The 22,258-nt window shown below is 42.9% G+C and overlaps 1 protein-coding gene across 1 annotated transcript in view; it reads left to right on the top strand.

Annotated features, from left to right (window-relative positions):
* The first annotated feature begins 1,752 nt into the window (after positions 1-1,752).
* The window catches only part of JAM2 (junctional adhesion molecule 2), a 64,053-nt gene continuing 43,547 nt past the window's right edge, over positions 1,753-22,258 (top strand). Inside the window, exons 1-2 of the mRNA XM_060234383.1 lie at positions 1,753-2,100; positions 14,714-14,779. Of these exons, the coding sequence (XP_060090366.1) occupies positions 2,046-2,100; positions 14,714-14,779 (121 nt within the window). The 5' untranslated portion in view covers positions 1,753-2,045. The remainder of the gene's footprint in view (positions 2,101-14,713; positions 14,780-22,258) is intronic.

The following is a 22,258-nucleotide window of genomic DNA, read 5'->3' as shown; positions in this document are numbered from 1 at the left end:
CAGAATATTTCTACCAAGAAATTCAGTTTCTGACCTCTGCATCAGTCTTCAACAAAATAATCAAATTTGTCAATAGAGATGTTGTATCAAACCAGGGATTAAATGCAGCGGATACCTTTCTTAACCTGTTCAAATGTTAAATTCATTAACATACTTAGATTATCACCGATTTCAACTGTTCTGAATAGTCAGGGTGCTTATCTTTTATACCAGGGGTGACCAATGGTAGCTCTCTGGATGTTTTTTGCCTACAACTCCCATCAGCCCTAGCCAGCATGGCCAATGGCTGGGGCTGATGGGAGCTGTAGGCAAAAAACATCTGGAGAGCTACCGTTGGCCACCCCTGTTATACCTTCCTGCCTTGCATAGCGATGTCACAAACTACACCTCTTGTCTTTTAATCTATTATTCAAAATTCTCTTTCTCTCTCTGTACATGCCTTGCTGGCTGAGAACTCATTTTGTGTTAGCTGAGGAGATGGGCTACAGCTTACCAAAACTTACAGTTAAACACATGTTAGCCTTTAATATGCTATAAGACTTTTTAGTATTTTGCACTAAAGAACAATTTCTTAACATCCTTATCCTACTCGTCTCTGCCCTTGCCACAGCCGCCCTTATCCTAGCCTCCCTTGGCCTGCTTTGCAGGGAGGGTGGGATATAAATTGAATTAAATAAATAAAATTTACATGAAAGAAAAGCTTCATTAATTTTAATATATTTGTTTGAAGAGCTGCCTTGCCTATGATGCACATTTTGACTGGAATCTCCTTTGGGTCATGGATCTCTCTTGTTAATAACATTAATAGATAGTTGCGTTGGTCCACTAGAAAAAATTCCAATGAACCAACAACAGTTCAATTACTTTTTGTCAGAGTTGTTATCTCTGGGCAACTGCTGAGTCCCAAGTGCCCTGGAATCCAATTAATGGTCCTTGAATTAATGCAGCATGGTGGCAGTCACTGCTGCTTGTTCGGTTTATCTGAGTGGTAGCAGCTCTGCTTGACCCCTCTGGGTCTGCCTGTTCCCAGCATTTTGCTGTGTGCTTATCACAACTTTGATTTCAGTGTGTGGCAAGGGCAGAGACAAACAGTCTCCATCATCCAACTGACCTGTCTGATTAAGGCAGTGGGAAAGGACAAAGAACTACTGCTTCTGTAGCACTAATTGGGGATGGGGGTACTAGAAGGTGTATTGCTCCGACTTGCCCGAAGATTGTAACCTGCCTTTATTTGTGTTAGGATCAATCCAGTTGTCACAAACCAGTGGCAATATCTTGAGTTTCCCAGGACTTGTCATCAGCAGGAAGGTGACATACAAATAAGGGGGGAGAGAAGAGAGGGAGACTTCAAGGTACCTGCCATAGTCTTCTGGAAGAAACACGCCCCCCCTTCCCCGCCCACAAACTATATGTGCTGAGATTTTCTGAAATACTTTGAATACCCTGTTCTTCTACCTCTTTCCCCAATGCGGAACATCAAGCCTCATGAAGAGTTTTGAGGAATTGAAGCCTTGCTCATTACTTTGTGACAACTGCGTTGCACAGTTTGCTTGTGTGTGTGCTTTAGTTTTGTTTTTATGAAATTCAATTCCAATGCTGACAATCAACAATAGTCATCATTAAGACTAATACCAGGGAAAGACAGATGCTGATCGAGATTTGCGGACTGATGGAGAAAAAACCTCGCTCCTCCCCCAGTTCCAGGCCGAATCTCTTCCTTCTCTACTGCTTCTGGCTGCCTCTAGGTTGAAGAAGCTGGCAACGGCCTCCGAGTTAATGGGAACATTTACTGACACGCAAAGGAGGAGGCTGAAGAGCTCCGCTGGAATTCGTCCACACTCCCTTGACTTCGGTGCTTGCTAACTAAAGCCAACGGAAACCTCGGCTCTTCGTTTACTCTGGGCTATTGGAAAGGAAGTATCCCCTCCCCGAGGTACAAAACCCCTAAATAACGGAAGGAGCGCCCAACTCTCCCACCCACTATTCTAGTACTGGGTGCAACGACAGTTTCTCCCTGCCTTTGGACAGCAGCTGTTGCTGTGCAGATGGCGAGGCGCCGCGTCCTGCTGCTTTTCCTCGCCTTCTTGGGCTCGCTTTATTGTAAGTCGCTTGCTTTCTCTTTCCTTTGCCATGTAGCCTGCCTCGCAATTTACAATACAGGGCGCTGACCTCCCCCGCCACCCCCAGCTCGCGGGGCCACACTTTTTTTCTCCTTCGAGGAGCATCTGGTCGACTCCAGAAAGAGCCCGGGTGGAGCGGCTGTCTCTTTGCTCGCCCTCTTGCTTGCTTTTGCAACGCTCCTGGGTGTATGGTTGCAAAGGAGGCAGCCGGTACTGCGCGCCGCCTTGCCTTGATTAGCTGGGGTGGCGGAGAGCAAGTAACGGAGCCGAGGGTGGGCACACGCTTCGCTTGACAACTGGAGAAGCTGAGCCTGGGTTGAGGCAAGAGCCCGGGGTGCAGTTGTAAGGAGGGATTTGTGGCAGTGGAGGGGAGCAGTCCTTGTAGAAGAATAAACCACTACTGCATTCAGTGGGATTGCCTTTTAACTAGCGTAGAGTAGAACAAAGTAGGAGTCCAACAGCACCTTTAAGACCAACCAACGAAGTTTTATTTAGAATGTAAACTTTCGTATGAATGCATACTTCTTCAGACAAGGAATGAGGTACAGTTAGCAGAGTTACATATAGCTGGTGGGCTGTGCATATAATGACTGTATGTATAATGAATGTACTGGAGCTGCTCAAAACAAATGTATATGAACATGTCTCCCTTGTCTCTTTAGTTGCTTGTTGTGAGAAATTGTGGCAGGCAAGGTTGTGTGGAACTTGCCTCTGAGAAAAATGTACAGGATTGTGCTGTTGTGCTGAAAACCTTATTTGATTTACATGTTAGTAAATTTCACTGAATTCTACTTTCAAGTAAATATGGTTGACCAAAATGCAAATAAAGTTTAGTCCTAGAATGAAACTGAAGAGCAGCCTTGTCAGTATTATGCAAGTGGTTCCACAGTCCCTTGGAAATTGCAGGCATCAACCTATACTTGTGCCTAACACACTCTTGGCTGGTCTATTTGTAGAGCTTGTCATTGTTGTCTAAATGTATTACTAGAGGCCACCCAGTACCAAGAAGAAGATGATGGTATTGGATTTATATCCCGCCCTCAACTCTGAAGAGTCTCAGAGCGGCTCACAATCTCCTTTACCTTCCTCCCCCACAACAAACACCCTGTGAGGTGGGTGGGGCTGAGAGGGCTCTCACAGCAGCTGCCCTTTCAAGGACAACCTCTGCCAGAGCTATGACTGACCCAAGGCCATGCTAGCAGGTGCAAGTGGAGGAGTGGGGAATCAAACCCGGTTCTCCGAGATAAGAGTTCTTAATGACTTGAGCTTGAATGGAAATGATACCAGCAGCTGCACTGCTCTCTTTGCACACTTAGTCAGAAAGATAATTGAAGTCTATATGGAACTTCCATGGCAGGAGGTTGTATACCTTTGAATATCAGTTGCAGAAGGAGAAGCAATTGGAAAATTACTTCCATTTCTTTGTCTCTAGGCTTCTCAGAAGCTTCTGCCTAGCCTGCTGGAAACAGGATGTTGGTCTAGATGGACCTTCAGTTGGATTGAGGGTTGATTGAAAGACCTAGATGATATTTCTGGGGCTCCCAACAAGTCGTTCACTGACTGCATTAAGTGTACAAAAAGAAATTCTACTCTGTGTAACTCAAAAGCTAAGAAAGTAAAAAGACTCAGTTCTTCCTTCCTATTTCAAATAAAGTACTGTGGGGCTTCATTGACTTGGTCACTTGGATACATGTACTCTTGTTATCTGCATATGACTTAATAGTGAATGATGCCTGAATTGGCCACAGGGCCGAACTATATGTGATGGCATCCTCATGGCTGCCATGAGGGCACCATTGCCATTTTATAGTCATTTTAAGCACTATGAGGACTCAATGCAGAGTGGTGGACTGAGGCACTCTTGTCCCATTTTGGCACTTGAAAAGGTATGTGGGAATATGGTAAGAGTACCATGCTGTGGGCCCAGTTAGGATCAAACCTTCACAACATTTTAAAATTACTTCAAAATGGCAGCATCATCTTTCTGGTGGTCGCAAGGAAGCCATCACATTTTGTTTGACCATTAATAAATTAATTGAGGACCACTGAGCTGGTAGACTTCTGCCTTCATATTGTCATTTTTATCTGAAAACACTTAAAATTTATTATGAGTGCAAGCTGTCCACAAAAACCAAGTTGGACTTTTCTGCCATTTCTCAAGTTTGCATCAGTACATCAGTAAAGTAGAAATTTGGATCAGAGTAGGAGCATTGTCATTCAGTATGAAAGAAAGAAGATTGAAACTACCATTTAAAAAACCCTAGAGAGATTATTATTGGTATTGTTTTACTACTGTGATATACAGTAAAATCACTCAGCACTGTTAGAGCACCAAATGTACTCACCAACGTCTCTTCAAACCTAAACATTAAAGCTAATTCTAAAAATACATACACATATTAAATAACAATGAAACATAGCTGCCCTGATCGGGCAAAAAGGCAGCATACAAATCTTGTAAATAAGTAATTAACAGAGAGGAAGGTCAGTTAGAAGGGTTTCCAGCCTCTATGTAGGCCTGGAGATCCCTCAGAATTTCTATTGATCTCCAGATTATAGAGAAAAGGCTGCTTTGAAGGGTGGACTGTATGGCATACCACAGTGAAGACTCTTCTCTGTCCAGGCTCCACCCCCAAATCTCCAGGAATTTTCCAAGCTGGAGCTGGAAACCATATCATTTAGGGCAGGGGTATCAAACATGCAGCCCAGAGACCAAATCAGGCCCCTAGAGGGCTCCTATTAGGCCCCCCAGCAACTAGCTATCATCTGCTTCCTTCTCCCTCTCTCTTTCTTCCTTCTGCATCACAGCTTGGTTTGCCAGGCTTGCTCAATTGCACAGGAGCTACAGAGCAAAGCTTCTGTTTTCTCCATTGGCTGAGGCTCCTCCCTTGGGGAGGAATAGCTTCCTTTACCAGGTGCTCTCAATCACACAGCAGAGCTACTGAGCCAAGCCACACTTCCTTCTATTGGCTGAGGCTCCCCCCTCCCTGTTCTCTGGAGAAGGAAGGAAAGAGCCAGAGCTTCCTTTGTCCAGTTCCCTGGATCACATGGGAGAGATACAAAGAAAGCACTGTTAAGATCAATAAGTGCTAATGTTTAAGCATATTTTATTTTAAGCTTTTAAAAAATCTTTGTGTTTGTCTGTGTCCTTTATGAAGTTTATATCTCTTCTATCTGGCATTACATTTTATGACACACACGGCCTGGCCCAACAAAGTCTCATTTATGTCAAATCTGGCCCTCATAACAAATATGTTTGACACCCCTGATTTAAGGGATGCCAAACAAAGGCAGTATTCACCAGCTGACTGAAATTGATAGAAGACAACAGATTAATAGCTTTTAGGAGCAAGTTTTTTTAACTCTGGTGCCATGATTGAGAAGGTTCTTTTTTGGTTTGCATCTCATTGAGCTTCAGATGATGGGGGCACCCAAAACAGGATCCCTGAAGGTTATTGTAGCGGTCGAGTAGGTTCATAGGGAAGTAGGTGGTCTTTATACAATACTAAAGAGAGCTACAAACTACTGTACAGTGTCCTACGTTAGCACGTTACTTTTGCTTTTACCATCTGAGAAGCAGGGAAAAGGTGAAACTAGAAGACAAAACTTATTTGGTAGGCAAAAGGAAGTGTGTGATTGTACATAAACAGTCTCATAGACACAAGCAGAACTAGCAGCATATTTGATTATCTAACTATATAATGTGGAAGGCATCTAACTGTTCAGTACCATATTATCACACACTTAGCATATTAATTGTGTACAGAATTGTCATAGTTAAAAATAAGCATGTCCTGGAAAATATGTTGTCTTTAATGTATGGCTGGAAATGATCAATTACTAATTCTGTAGATTGGTTTTGTAACTTCATACTATAAGTAAGCAGGGGAGGAGGTTGAGCAGGAATGTACAGGAACACAGTTCTGGATGGCTTGGCTCCAGGGGTGTGTGGCTTAGTATGCAAATGAGTTCCTGCTGGACTTTTTGTACAAAAAAGCCCTGCGAGTAAATAAAACCTTATCTTTAAAAACATTTCATTTATTCTAAAAGAGAAAATATTTCATAGGAGTTCTTTCCATCCTCCTCAATTTTCCAGTTTTTCCATTGGGGGAAAAAGTGTAATAAAATTATTGGGACCTTCACATCTCTACCTGTAACTTTAATAGCAGTTTTAGGGAGTAATCCTAAACAGGTCTGCACAGAAGTAAACCCCATGTTATTCAGTGGGACTTACTCCCAAGAAAGCATTCATAGGATTGCCATTTCAGTGAACACAGTTATTGCAGAGTTTTTTTAATATGAGGGTGAAGTGGATGTATATTTTAAATATATTTGTGAAAGAAAAAGAGAGAACGAATCACATTTCTTTTCAAAAATGAAAAATAAATTAAAAGGAGCAGTAAAGAACGAAAGATTTCATTAGGCCTGGTTCTTCACATCACAGTGTAAAGAAAAGGCTGAAGCTGGAGCTGTTGGAATTTTGTAAAATAGCAAAAACGGGGAAGAAATTCCCTCCTTCCAGCATTGTTTCCATGTAAACAGCTTGGGGTGGGGGGGCTGGAGCCTTTCCTCCCTCCACAGTAGTATTCCAAGCCGGTTTATAACATCCTTTATTTTTTCAAAGCAATTCTCCTTGGCTCATATGTGACTGCAAGGAGCCTAACTGTTTACAAACATGAACATGTTGCTTGTCCCTAGCACAGCTTGAAGGAAACAGAGAATTTGTTTCCCCAAAATAGATGAATAACCTTGTTTTTTACGGTGTGATTTGGATGAGTAAAAAGTTAGACAAGGAAATATTAACTTGGAAAAATACTACCCCACCCAAGTAGTGAGTTAAACTGAGATCTGTGAAACTGCAACACAAAGCTATCAGCGTAACAATATGGAATGAAAAATGCTGAACACTCTGAGAAGAATGGGGCAGGGTAAAAGCTGGAACAGCCCGGAACAGGCATAAAAAATGTAGACTGTCACAAAACACACTGGGATGCATCACAGATACTCGAGAACAATATTCTAGAACAGAAAAAGTAAAACTTGCACATCCTTATTACCCCATTCCGGGCCAAAATGCCTCCAGAACACCCTGGAACAGAGCAGAACTGGCATCAAACAACCTCGGCTTTCACAAAGAACACTGGCATGCATCACAGACACTCCAGAACAATATTCTAGAACAGAAAAACCGGAACTCGTATGTCCTTATTCCAGCCCAAAATGCCTCCGGAACACCCAGAACAGGCCAGAACGGGCATCAATCAACCTGGGCTGCCACAAAAAACACTGGGATGCATCACAGATACTCAAGAACAATATTCTAGAACAGAAAAAGCAGAACTCACATGTCCTTACTACTCCGTTCTGGGCCAAAATGCCTCCGGAACACCCAGAACAGGCCGGAATGGCTATCAAACAACTTGGGCTGCCACAAAGAACACTGGCATGCATCACAGACACTCGAGAACAATATTTTAGAACAGAAGAAGGGGAACTCACACGTCCTTATTACCCCGTTCTGGGCCAAAAGGCCTCCAGAACACCCTGGAACTGACCGGAACGGGCATCAGTCTTCTTAGCTACTATCCAACAGTAGTAATTTTTTAATTGCCAAATCTGTTAACTCCACCATTTTTTAATGTCCCAGTCACTTTAAAAACAATGTTAAAACTTAGTCCTCCCAACAACAATGGCCACCGATGTTTCTCTCTGGTATTATAATTAGGGTTGCCAAGTCCAATTCAAGAAATATCTGGGGACTTTGGGGGTGGAGCCAGGAGACTTTGGGGGTGGAGCCAGGAGACATTGGGGCGGAGCCAAGAACAAGGGTGTGACAAGCATAATTGAACTCCAAGAGAGTTCTGGCCATCACATTTAAAGGGACAGCACACTTTTTAAAATGTCTTCCTTCTATAGGAAATAACAAAGAATAGGGGCACCTTCTTTTGGGGCTCATAGAATTGGACCCCCTGGTCCAATCGTTTTGAAACTTGGAGGGTACTTTGGGGAGAGGCACTAGATACTATATTAAAAATTTGGTGCCTCTACCTCAAAAAACAGCTCCCCCAGAGCCCCCAAAACCTCCAGATTAATTCCCCATTATACCCTATGAGAATTTATCTCCACATAGGGAATAATGAAGACGTTTCCCTCTCCTCCTCCCTCCCCCCCCCTTTCTGGCAACTGAAGCGAGGGACTGGCCTTTCTACTCACGAGTTGCTGCCAGCTTCTTTACAGCAGCAGTCACACCATCCCAAAGTGGAGCCTTGCAATCAAGCCTCCGGAGGTGCAAAGGCACATGGTCCTTTGCAGGCGGGGCTTCTCTCCTCCCCCCCCCCCAGCCAGCTGACTGGGCGCGGGAAGCAGCTTGCGAAAAGGAAGAACGGCTGCTGCAGCGGGGCTGGGTGGGAAGGGAAGGGAGGAGGAGAAGCATCGGGCATTGGAGTCCGTCAAGACCCGCCTGCGTTCGGCAGCCACCTCCACCCGCTCGCTGGCGAGCCAGCCTCCCTTCTCAAGATTCCCTTGCCAGGCTCAGCACCTCCTCCCCGGACGACGCAAATGCTCCTTGGCGCCATTCCCCCCTCCTCCCCCCGCTTCCAGAGTTATGGAAAGCGGGAAAAGAGGCTGAAAATCCAGTATTCTCCCGCCAGGGCGGGAGGCTTGGGAAGCCTAATTATAATCCTAGAGTAGGCTGTTTACTTCATTGACTTCCTTCTTCCTCCAATACTTCCTGCTTTTCTTGCCTTCAAATCTCGTTTCACTGGTAGAGAAATCTCACGATATCTGTTCAGTTTCTGGCATCTCCCCAGTGAAAGGCATCTTGGGTAACTGAGACCAGCGGACATTTTGTAGAAAAATAGGTGGTGGAGCTCATCCAGGGATTGTTATGCAGCTGCACATATTATTCAATGGACGAGGAGGAACTCTCAGAAGGAAGAGGTGGAACTCTCAGAATGAGGAGGTGGAACTCTCAAAAAGGTTCAGGAGCTGTGCTCCTGTGAGCTCCCACTGAATCTGAGGCCTGGCTGAGACCTTTCTTTCAGTCAGAGTACATAATTCTAGGCTATGGGAAACCAACAGTCAGATAATATAGGTGAATTTCATGTGTTCATAAACTCTTGTTGTTGATCTTCCATTGTAGCATGAAAATTCATGTGGTATGCTTTTGGAAATCACATTTAAAGGGACTTGCACGCCTTTTAAATGCCTTCCCTCCATTTGTAAATAATGAAGGATAGGGGCACCTTTTGGTGCTCACAGAATTGGAACCCCTGATGTTTTTTTGAGGGGGGGTGTGTGTCTTGAGGAGAGACATTGGATGCTATGCTGAAAATTTGGTGCCTCTATCTAAAATAAAACCCAGCCCCAAATACCCACAGATCAACTTTCCATTATGACCTATGGAATTAATCTCCACAGGGTATAATGGAGTTTCCAGCAGACACCCCCCCCCCACTTTCCGATAACCCTGAAATGGGGTGAGGTCCTCCAAACCAGGGGATCCCCTGTCCTTACCTGAGGATTGGCAACCCTATTAATTGTATTTTTAATAGTTGAGAGTGGAATTGTGACTCATGCCTTTTTTCAGCATCCATGACAAACTATCTACCAGAATTTTTCCTTCTATCCAGCTGTCAGAAACAAATTACTCATTACATGCAAATTAATATCATTTACATATTTAAGTAAATATTTGAAGTGTTGCATTCATTTTACCATCTATCAGTATTCAAAAATATACACGGTGGCTTACAATAGGAGATTTAAACCTTCCGTCTAATAAAAAGAAAAATTTCTCAGGTCTGTCACATTTGTTACCCCAAAACCAGTCGTCTTTCCAGGCCTGTCATGTTGAGCATCTCCCACGCTTAAGCTTCTGAAATAACAACGGATCTTTTAAAAGCCTGTTTATAGGATTGCCAATTTGAGGTTAGGAAATTCCTGGAGATTTGAGGGAGATACTTAGGGAGGGTGGAGTTTAGGAAGGGGAAGAAGCACATCAAGGATGTGATGCCGTAGAGTTTGCTCTCCAAAGGTGCCATTTTCTTCAGGGGAACTGATGACTGTAGCCTTAAGATCAAGCATAATTCCTGGAGAACTCCAGGCCCCATGTAGAGGTTGGCAACAGTTCAACATTTCCCAGGGATGACTTCCACACAGGAATAGGATTTTGTGGTTTCTCCATTGCTTGAGTAGCTACAGGTAAAGCTCAGGAGAAATGTGCCTTTCACATGGCCAGTTTCCCCCCAGTTTCCCTGCCCCAATAACCTAGAAGTGGCTACTTCCCCCTCCCCTGGGTCACCATGGGTTGTGCAGTTTTTAAAAATTGGCATAAAATATTATATCAGTATACCATTGTAAAATAGGTGCAGCAGATTCTCTCAATTTTCAGCTTTCTTTTTTAAAGTCTCTAAGTGGAGAAAAGAGTAGTACTACAAATGAGTGCTTTACACTTCTGCTTCTGGCTGTTTTTTCTGCTCAAAATTACCCCCCTCCCCATTCAGATGCATATTTACACCATTTTTATGCCGAACTGGGTTTTTGTTACACACTTGTGTTATAACATATAGTGCAGGAATTCTGTTAGTCTAGGACTGAGAGTTTCATATCAGAAAGGCAGTCCTCTGAGCCAGCTCTATACTTCATCAGAGATTGGTGGGGGATCCCTCTTGGTGGGGGATCCCTCACCCAAGTTTTTATTTCCCACCACCATTCTGAACAGTGGCAGGAGAAAAATTAATCCTTGGATCTGTGGTGTAACATCACTTCTGGAAAAATCCTGAAGTGGTATTACATCTCTCTAGGAAAAACTGGAAACTCTGTGGTAACCATGAGGGCTCGCTCGACACCTTTACTTTCCAGAATACTTTAGAAGAGGAGTCACAAAGCAGAATATTTTAGAAGAGGAGTTGGAAAGCAGATGCCAGTGCTATTGACTGGAGTAACTGAAGAATAGTGTTTCTGTGGAACTCACCACCATTTTAAAATTGACCAGTGGTGGTGGTTATGTTCCTAAAGCCATTATTTATATGCAGCTGCCCATGTTTAGTTAATTTTGCAGGATGTTAATGTTTTATTAATTAATATATGTATTTAGGAAGAGCATCTGCTAATGTTCCAAATACTGCGTCTATAAGATAGTGTTCCACCATTAATATGGGACATTTGTCTGTTGTAGTAGTGGCGCTAAAGTATTATTGTAAGGGCGTTCTTACCTGGATCTCCTGCCTTTAAAAAAAATAAAAACAAACAGAACAGAACAAACTTTCTCCAGTAGAACACGGCACTTGATCCCGAAAGACTCTACAAACCCTAATAAAAACAGAACAGACCACTTTAAACTTTAAACTTTAAACTAATAACAGAAGGGCAGTGTTTGCATTTTAAAGCTATATATATATATATATATATATATATATATATATATACACACACACACAACTTTTTAAAAAAATGTTGCTATGGAAATGAACTCTCGACTGCTCTTACAATAGTGGTCAAAGGCTGTCTTTACTGAGTATTCAAAAACACCATACTCTCACTTCCAGTGCATTGGTATTCATCGCGAAGGGAACAGGATTGGCAGATAATCCTCAGACTTCTTTCAAAACTAAGTGTGTTGGTATTTTTTGCCTTTCTCATCTCACAAGAACAATAAAAAATTCTTTTTGTAGCTGTTGCCTTCCCATTTTGGAGAAAGGGAATACCAGTTGTGAGTCTTTTTAAAGCTTATTTAGTTTTGCTACCCTAGGGCCTTAACTATGAGATTCATTAATGCTGCTGTGAAGGCTGACAGTGCAGATGACCTTTTTGGGTGGTTGGATCCAGCAAAAACACATACAGGCTTCTAAGGGATGGGTGTGTGTGCTAGAGAGGATTATTTTGTGGTGTACTGTTTTGTGTATGAATATGTTTTATCCAGGAAGGTGTTCCATAGTGTAGAAATCTATTTTTGTTTACAGTTTACCCTTGCTGGACTGAGGACCATCTTACAAAAATCATCTTTGATACCCCTTCCCCCCCGTAGAAGTTTTATTCAGAGTTTTTAGTGTTCTCTAATTTTCTTATTTCAGCTTTGGTAAAGGGTATAAAATCTTTCCAGTTAAAAAAAAAGTCTGTTCAGAATTCTGGAATATATCCAGAGTTAAAGATGTTTCCAAAGTAACTGAAGACAAAAGTGAAAGAGCTTGCCTAAATCTTTGTTTTTCCTCCTCTTGAATAGGTGAAACAGGAAACTCATTTGGGGTAAAAACATTATTTTTGCAGTTAGTTTACTATAATAATAGTCACAGTGGTAGAAATGTATTGAGGTTATAAAAATATTCAGGAAGATAAAAGTACCATCCTCCCTCCAGGTGCTGCCTAGAGTCCCTCAGCATTAGAAAAGACAAAGAGAGAGAGATCAAGTGGTTAAAGTCTTGGAAATCTTCCAGTTTCAATAGACTAAACACCTCCAACAAATATTTTTTCCATTGTATATTTAAGAGAGCATGCTGTCTAATTCTACAGTTTGGTCATGGTTAGGGTTGCCAATCCCCAGGTGGGGGCAGGGGATCCCCCGGTTTGGAGGCCCTCCCCCCACTTCAGGGTCATCAGAAAGCGGGGGGAGGGGAGGAAAATGTCTGCTGGGAACTCTGTTATTCCCTATGGAGATTTATTCCCATAGAAAATCATGGAGAATTGATCCATAGGTGGATCAAAAGAAGGTGTCCCTATCCTTCACTATTTCCTATGGAAGGAAGGAATTGAAAAGGTGTGCCGTCCCTTTAAATGTGATGGCCAGAACTCCCTTTGGAGTTCATTTATGCTTGTCACAGCCTTGATCTTGGCTCCACCCCTAATGTCTCCTGGTTCCACCCCCAAAGTCTCCTGGCTTCACCCCAAAGTCTATGATATTTCCCCAGATATTTCTTGAATTGGACTTGGCAACCCTAGTCATGGTACACAACTCATTGATGAGCTATATGCACTGAGTGGGGGTATGTGTGTGTGACTAAAAACATTCCCCAGAATTCTTGATCACAAAGAAAGAGCTTGTCCTGGTAGTCAGTGCCAATATTATGACAAATGTCCATAGATAGATAGCTAGTGGCAGTGAGTATTTTCTCAACTATGAACTTTTCTTGTGTATTGAGACTTTGTAATAGCATATTAATTCATGTACATTGTCATAATCCAGAACTAGGAATGATCTACATACTATTAGCCATGTGTGGCCCCCGTCTGTGGATATCTAAATTTGCAGATTAGGGAAAATGAAGTCTAAAGAGATTTTTCTGCAAACTTGGGTCCCCCCCCCCACACTGGTTTTCAGAAAAAAAATCCTGATTTTTTTTTAATGGGGGAGGGGTTTGATTTCCCCAAAAAACACCTCATAAGGTGGTAGCCTTTTTTGGGAGTGGTGGTGGCAGCCTGGAAGCTTCACTGGCCTGGTGGCAGCAGCCTGGGTGTCATGTTGTGCCTGCCAATGGCAGCAAGGAAGCCAGACTACAGGTAGGACCTGGGGGATCCCTGGAATTATAGCTCATCTCTGGACTATAGAGACCAATTCACCTGGAGAAAGTGGATGTTTTGGAAGGTGGCCTCTATCACATTGTACCCCACTTAGTTCCCTGTCCTTTCTAGGGTTGCCGAGTCTAATTCAAGAAATATCTGAGGACTTTGGGGGCGGAGCCAGGAGACTTTGGGGGTAGAGCCAGGAGACATTGGGGGTGGAGCCAGGAACAAGGGTGTGACAAGCATAATTGAACTCCAAGGGAGTTCTGGCCATCACATTTAAAGGGACAGCACACCTTTTTAAATACCTGTCTTCCATAGGAAATTGTGAAGGATAGGGGCACCATCTTTTGGGGCTCATAGAATTGGACCCCCTGGTCCAATCGTTTTGAAACTTGGGGGGTATTTTGGGGAGAGGCATTAGATGCTATACTAAAAATTTGGTGCCTCTACCTCAAATCATAGTCCCCCCAGAGCCCCCAATACCCGCAGATCAATTTCCCATTATTCCCTATGGGAATCATTCTCCATAGGGAATAATAGGGTGCCCAGTAGACATTTCCCTTCCCCTCCATGCTTTCTAAAGCTGGGGGAGGGCCTCCAAAGCAAGGAATCCCCTGCCCCCTCCCTCTCTCACACACACAAATACTTACTGGGTCTTGTTCCTGCAGAACTTTACTTGATCTGAAAACGAAAGCAAAACAAAGGGAGGGGCCATCCTCCGAAGCCCTTCCTGTTTCCTGCTCAGCCTTAAAGGCACATATTTTAAAATTGGACCTGCAAGAGCTCTAAAACTACATGATGATTGTGCAGGGCGGGGCTTCCCCCGCCAGCCAGCTGGCTGGGGGCAGGGAGAAGCCTGTAAAAACGGGGGATCCCCCCCTGGGACCTGGGGATTGGGAAGCCTAGTCCTTTCCAAACTCCATCTCCAGATCTCTAGGAATTTCCCAATCTGGAACAGACAACCCTACCCTCTGCTGATGGCCATGGAGGTGCTGGGCCCTGGGCCCAGAAGCAGAGGAGGAGGTTTTTATATGAGAATTTTTAAGAAAAGGAATGTTGAATAGGAAGAAAATATTTCTTTCTTTCTTTTGTAGATCATAAAGCTTATGGAATTGATGTCTACACTGAAAAAGAGTATGTCACAGCAAGAGAATTTGAAGGTATAGTATGTGCATGCACATTTACATTACAGGAAGTGTATTGTAATGTTGAGTAGAAATAAAATGGTAAGACAAAATTACAGTGTGATGGGGCTGACACAATATCTTGCAGTTACTCACTGTGATGAATATATGAAGCTGCCTTATACTGAATCAGACCATAGTCTTATCAAGGTCAGTATTGTCTTGCTGTACTGGCAGCAGGCTCGTAGCTATGAGGTGGCCTGTGGGGACTTCTGGGTGAGGCCCCCCTGACTGAACGCCTCAACCAGTCCCCAAGGCTTCTGCCACAGCTCCAGGGGCTGCCGCTGGCCCCATGAGGAATTTGGCCAGCCAGGGGCAGAAGCAGTCTCAACCTCCCCCTGGAGTTAAAGGGCCAGCAGATCAACTGTTTCGTGGGCCCTGTAACTCCAGGGGGGAACTGGGGGTTGCTTTTGCTGCGGCTCCACTGGCTGTTTTAGTGGCAGGGAAGGAAGGGAGGGTTGTGACCAGAGTGATAGGGATGGAAAAGAAGGGTCTTCTCTTCCCTCCCTGCTGCTCTCATGGCTGCCCTCCCTTCCTCGCCATTAAAATAGCTGTGCCAGCGGGGCAGAAGCAGTTGCCCACCTCCCTCCCAGTTAAAGGGCCCGATGATCAGCTGTTTCGCGAACTTTTTAACTAGCAGGTGGGCTGGGGCTGCCTCTGCCTCTACCCCACACTATTTTAATGGCGGGGAAAGAAGGAAGGGTGTTGGCAAGGAGCAGGCAAGGAAGAGCTTCCCTTCCCTCCTCTCCCTGCTGCTTTCTCCGCCGCCACCCTCCCTTCCTTCGCAGCCACTTGCCCCTTCCCCTCCAACCTAGCTCCCATCGCAGCAGCTTCTCCTCGTCCCTTCCCCTCCCTCCCACCCCCGATTGCCACTGCTTCTCCTCGCCCCTTCCTGTCCCACCCAGCCCCTATTGCCAACCCTTCTCCCCACCTCCTTTCTCACCCTCCCAGCTCTGATCGCCACTGCTTCTCCTCACCCCTTCCCCTACCACCCAGTCCTGATCGCAGCCACTTCTCCTGCCCCTTCCCCTCCCTCCCAGCCCTGATCACCGCTGCTTCTCCTCGCCTCTTCCCCTCCCACCCAGCCCCGATCGCAGCCATTTCTCCTGCCCCTTCCCTCTCTCCCAGCCCTGATCGCCACTGCTTCTCCTCACCCCTTCCCCTCCCACCCAGCCCCATCGCAGCTGCTTCTCCTTGCCTCTTTCCCTCCCACCCAACCCCAATCACAGCAACTTGCTTGCCCTTCTCTCCCAGCCCCAATCGCAGTGGCTTCTGCTCGCCCCTTCCCCTCCCTCCCAGCCCCAATTGCCACTGCTTCTCCTCACCCCTTCCCCTCCCACCCAGCCTCGATCGCCACCACTTCTCCCCACCTCCTTTCCCGCCCTCCCAGCCTCAATCGCAGCCACTTCTCCTCACCCCTTCACCTCCTTCCCAGCCCTGATCGCCACTGCTTCTCCTCACCCCTTCTCCTCCCACCCAGCCCCATCAAAGCGGCTTCTCCTTGCCTCTTCCCCTCCCACCCAACCCTGATCAAAGCCACTTGCTTGCCCCTTCCCCTCCCTCCCAGACCCTATTGCAGCGGCTTCTCCTCGCCCCTTCCCCTCCCTCCCAGCCTTGATCGCCACTGCTTCTCCTTGCTTCTGCTGCCTGCCTTTCCCCCGCCTGTTCCCACGAGTAGCCCCATGCCTGCCGCCTACTCGGAGGGCTACTCCGAGTAGGCAGCAGATCCGGTGACTGGGGCAAGGTGGAGCTGTGCTGCCTAGCCAGAAGGACTAGGGCCGGCCCTGCCTGTCACTAGAGGGAAGGTCGTGTGGGGCGCTGGGGGGCATCAGTGCCTCCCGAAAAATGTAAATGCCCCCCTGACCTTCTAAATCCTGGCTATGGCCCTGACTGACAGCAGCTGTTTGGGATGTCACACATCACTGGCTACCTGTTCCTTTTAACTGGAGATGTCAGATACTGATAAACGAAAAAGATTAAAGAACATATAACATCTATTATAAGATACATAATTCTAGTAAAGCAATTCATATTTAATCAATATACAAGATATGTAAGTTACAAACAAAAAATATCATACATACCAAAGTAAGAAACATATAGATTAGTTGAAATGTATTTGGTCTAAATGATTTTTATCCATATTTTTCTTACTTTGGTCTGTACGATATTTTGGTAGTCTTGACTCATAAAAGTACATATATAGTAAAAGATATGAACATAATATATAGTTGGACTAAGCCTCTTCAAAAACTCTTTACAGACCTTGTTTCGGAAAACCTAAAAATATAGAAAAAGGAAATAGAAAATTTAAGCATTATTTCATGACAATATATTTAAATTTTAAAAAGAAACTTTTAAAAGTTTTATTTTTTTAACAGCCATAATTATACTTTTTTCACTGTATAGGATATTTGCAAGGTCACAAAAATTCCATCAGTGATAGTATATGTTGGCGAAGAGATAATTAATAGTCTCTGGTAGGGTTTTTTTTTAATTTTTTTTTTAAATAATATTTGTGAGGAAGTGGCTTTGACCAATATCCGGTCAAGAGCCTTTGCCTAACGCTCGCCCAGCTGGCTCCAAAGTTATATTTTTTTACCCCTTTAAACTATATTTTTTGAATCTTTGAGAGATGCCTCCTAAAGGGGTGAAAAAGTGTAAACAGAAGGAAAAAAGCGTTGAGTTTTTAACTGACTTCTTGGAATTGCAATCCACCTCCCACACGGTTGGAGAGATATGAGGAACCAGCTGGAGAATGTTCTCTCACATTGAATTTATTGACGCAGGCAATGTCTAAGTTAAGATAAGAAATACGAGAGGACATAACCTCTATGTTACTACCATTGTGTCAGCGTCTGGATGAATTAGAGGATTCTTATAAACAAGTTACCCAGACAGCACAAGAAGCTTTAAAAAGAACTCAAGAGTGTGAAGGGAGAATATCTGAAATAACAGCAGATGCATGGACGAGGGAACGGGTTTTAATAACAGACTTTCGTAACTGGAAGCTGTGTTTAAAGTTTAGAGGTTTTAAATCTGATCTGGAAGCTGAAATGGACTTATATGTATTTATGGCAAATTGGCTTGCTGAAGCAACTCACCTGGAGGCCGAAGTTTTCCCACTCATTCAAAAAGTATATCATGTTGGCAAGGTATGTGAAGACAATTTGTCTTATGCTAGAGATATTTTGGTGCAGTTTAAGGACTATCAAATGAGGCAAAGAGTCTTTGCAGAGGCCAGGGAGAGGGGAGGCTTGGACTATCAGGGGTTAAAGATTCAGGTCTTTCCAGATCTCCCTCCTGAATTTTTAAGAATCAGAAGAGACCTCAAGGATACAACTGCCAAACTACGGGACTTAAAAATTAAATATAAATGACTACAATCAGGCAAATTATACGTCCAAAAAGGCTTCTCTTCATATACAGCATACGACGCAGCCTCGGGTGAATTATTACTCTCCAAGTTAACTCCCTCCTTCCCTGCATCGAGAGTAAACAAGAGAAAGGAATGCTCTCCTCTCGTCTCTTTAAGGACAACTCGTGCTTGTATTGAGGAAGATCATGTAAACTTGGAAGAAAGTATGGATTCTGTCTAAAAAGAAACTGAAGCAACAAGAAAATGGAAAAGTTGATGAAATTTATAATTTATATCTAAAGACTTTTCTTTCGGAATTTATGGTTGGGTGGGGTCAGCTGGCGCAAGCAATTGGGTAATATCCCTCCATAGCTAATTCAGTCCAGGTGGAAGGAGGGAAGTATCTCTTCTAGACCTTAACTTTTGAGGTCTCCAGGGACTGAGATATTTTGTTAGAATTTAATCTTATTGATTTTTTTTTTGAGAGTAGAAGTTATAGAAAAAGAAGGAAATATTGAATGCTTGTGGTATTAAACTTTAAAAATGTGTTAGGGAAGATAGTATTGTTAATTACTAATTGTTAAGCTTAATTATTCCAATACTAAAAATAATAATAATAATAAAAAATATAAATAAATATACATATATACATATTAAGAAGTGTGGAATGGTAACACATGAATTAATCTCCAAAGAGACAGATCAACTTTAGTTTATGTTAATTCAGGTGAGATGTTATTAAGTTGTGTTGTTTTTGATTTGTTATTGTTGTACACTTTTCTGTTGGAATAGGTATGAATTATAATGAGTCTATAATAAAATTTGATTTATAAAAAATAATAATAATAATATTTGTGCATCCAGGTGGATAGTTGGGTTGTTCTGAATAAAGTTAGAGTCCATTGGACCTTTAAGACCAACAAAGTTTTATTCAGGGTATGAGCTTTTGTGTGCACGCACACTTACTCAGAATGGAATGGGAACAGAAATAACAATCTTACATATAGAAGGTGGGCAGTGAATGAGCATACAGAATAATGATGATTTTTTAACAGATTGAAAGAATAACAAGCTTAATTATATGACTATCACCTGTTAGGGTTCAACTTGTGGGGGAATGGGGGGGATAAATGTCTGTAATACTATGCGACGTATTAGAGTAGATTTATCTGACAAAATGGAACACCACTACGAAAAAGATGTTGTTTGTTTAACCCATTCCTGAGAGACCATTAATGGAGCATGACAACAGATTCTAAATTTATTACTCTTTATAATTAAGAAACCTAATGACAGCCTCTTCCCATCAAGGACACATCAATGTTACCTAGATTTATGGCACCTCTCACCTACGACAGCAGTTTGCTTTTTATCACCCTCCAGTTTTTTTTTCAGCCCTGTTTTGTCCTAACACTTACAAACACAGATCCCTATTGTGGTTCTTTTAATCTGCTAAAGATATTCCCATGATTCCACACTGCCCACTTATATTAAGAATTGCTGCTTCCATTCCAATTTGTCTGATGAAGTCTGCTTAAGAGCATGCAAAGCTTACATTCTGAATAAAACTTAGTTGGTCTTAAAGGTGCACCATTCTACTGCTTTGTTCTGTTGCTTCAGACCAACACGGCTGCCAACTGAGGTGATAGCCATATAACTAAGCTTATTTTTTTTAATCTGTTAAAAAAATCTTCATTATTTTGTATGCCAATTTACTGCCCACCTTCTATATGTAAGATTGTTATTTCTATTCCCATTCCATTCTGTCTGAGGAAATGTGCATGCAGACAAAAGCTCACACCCTGGATAAAACTTTGTTGGTATTAAGGGTGCCATTGGACTCTAACTTTGTTCTAATATCAGTGCAGTTATATACAACAAAATTAGTAACTAAATAGGAAATCCAGATAGTTCACTAAAACAGAACAGTGGCGGTAATGGTAGAGGACTAGCATGCACATATCTTAATTGCCACCAGTCCAAAAATGCTTGCATCCAAATGAAATGTAGTCAGTCTTTAATCCAGCATAGCCCCTAATGATCTCAGTGCTAGATGATCTTGTGGAGGGCTAACTCCTGGTACTTACAGACCAAAGAGCTCAAGTTCTGGAATACTGTAAAAATCACCTGCAAAGAATTCTTGAAGGCTTGAACCAGTGACCCTTTATCTTAAATATTTGTGAAGCACTTGGAATGCTGATAGAGCTATAAGTACCCTTTTGTGTTGGGAAAGCTAGTGTTTAAAGGATTTTGAAAGGAAGCAACTGGATTTAAAGGAAGGATTTGAAAAGGAAGTTTAAGAAGTTGGTAAATATGTCTTATCTTCCATTCTCAACTGCTACCAATCTTTCCTTGTGGCTCCACAGCTCAAACGAGTTTTGGGTATTTTCTGGGGTATACAGTTCACACAAGGCAAATAAAATGGATACAATTTCCAGGGATACCTTGGCAGAAAAGTTATGTAACATGGGTTCCTCAAAGGTAGAAAGTCTAAAAACCAGTTCTTGAATGTGTGTGGAGGAATGTCTTAAATCCCAGGATTCACATCAGAGTTAATTAATAATTGGGTCTGCACTCTTTATTTGCTCAAAGGGCTTGTGTACAGATCCCCAAATTAACAGCTGACAATGGGAAAGCTGCTGGGAAATGAAGCAGCTTCTAGGAACAGGGAAATTCAATGCCCCTGAATGTTCAGATGGCTCTGGCAGAAGGATGACACAACTGGAAGGTTAGGCAAAACATTATAAGGTATCTGGATGTGGAGAGGAAGCTATTTTAGATCAACTCTGTTCTTAAGCTTGGTTCAGATAACATGAAGGATGAAACCATGGACACCATCTTGAGGACTTACCTGAGTAAAGGGGAAGAACCTACACCCCGGAAACTGAGATGATGGTTTCTGAACACTGCAACTTCAAGAGTAGCCTGACCTTAGTTTAACCATCTTGTAGGGTGTGTACAAAAGTTATATTGCTTTTTGTTTTGTTCTGTGCTTAGTTTGCTGTGTAAATAGACCATAATTGAACTTTATAATTTGAACGCTGGTAGCCTGAAATCTGGCTCCATACCATGCTCCATTTAGTAATGCTTATCCAGGAGAAGCAAGGGGGGGGGGGGGGGCTGCAGATACCTTCATCCTCAGAGTACACCAGGGTGCAAGCAAGTCCCCACATTGACTGGTGAGTACAATGCAGGAGCCAAGGCAAAAAGAGCCTTTAAGCACTGTTGTGGTAAAAAGTGCCAAAGTGCTAGTATTTCAACAAAATAAATGCTTTAAGATGAGAAAGATGGCATAGGAAATACCATGAGAGAAGTGTAGATTGGATGTAAGGGAAGGTAGATCTTGCCCACAAGCAAGCATTTTCCCAGTGTGTCACGGAGGTCCAAAAAAACCAAACAAACCTTAATAGAACTGAAAGGCTATTGGTAAAGATAAATATTCCAGTTAGTTATTAAAAATTGTGGTATCAGTAGACCCAATCCAAGGAACATGGAGGGATTGCTTCATTTGCTTTAATGTCAGGAAATTCTTCATGTATGTAATCCCATGGTGGAAATGGGAAGTTTTCCGGTAATTATGAACAAGCTTGAAGTAGTGCTCTAAGTGTAGACATGTGGAGTAATGGATTATTGCCAGTATCATGAGCTGGAGGTCTGTTTTAGCAGTTGTTTTGTTGAACAAGTGGTTTTTCTTCCTTTCCATTATTTTTTTCCCAACGTGTTGTTTTGTTATCTCTGCCTGCTGCTTATTACTGATTTTCAGTGACCTTTCTTGGAAATCATTTATGCTATTATTCTGTTCCATTTCCTGTGGTTGAATTGATGCCAGAACAAAACAAGAGCTAATATGAAGTGTGGCAACTTTCTCAAACAGTACATAATATAAATGCATGGGTCATTTTGTAGAAAAAGAGGTGCCAGAGCACGTTTGCATAATTCATTTGCATATGCCACACACCCCTGACATCACTGGGAAGTCTACTAAATTATATCAGTTCAGCATTAAAATGCTTCTTGAATTATAATTGTCATAATAAAACCTTATTCCCATCGTAGTTTTTAAATTACTTTCTCCTATGTGATCGCAGTGGCATGGT

Source organism: Heteronotia binoei, chromosome 3 (genome assembly GCF_032191835.1).
Source record: "Heteronotia binoei isolate CCM8104 ecotype False Entrance Well chromosome 3, APGP_CSIRO_Hbin_v1, whole genome shotgun sequence".
Taxonomy (NCBI): domain Eukaryota; kingdom Metazoa; phylum Chordata; class Lepidosauria; order Squamata; family Gekkonidae; genus Heteronotia; species Heteronotia binoei.
This window is presented reverse-complemented; position numbering and strand designations above follow the sequence as displayed.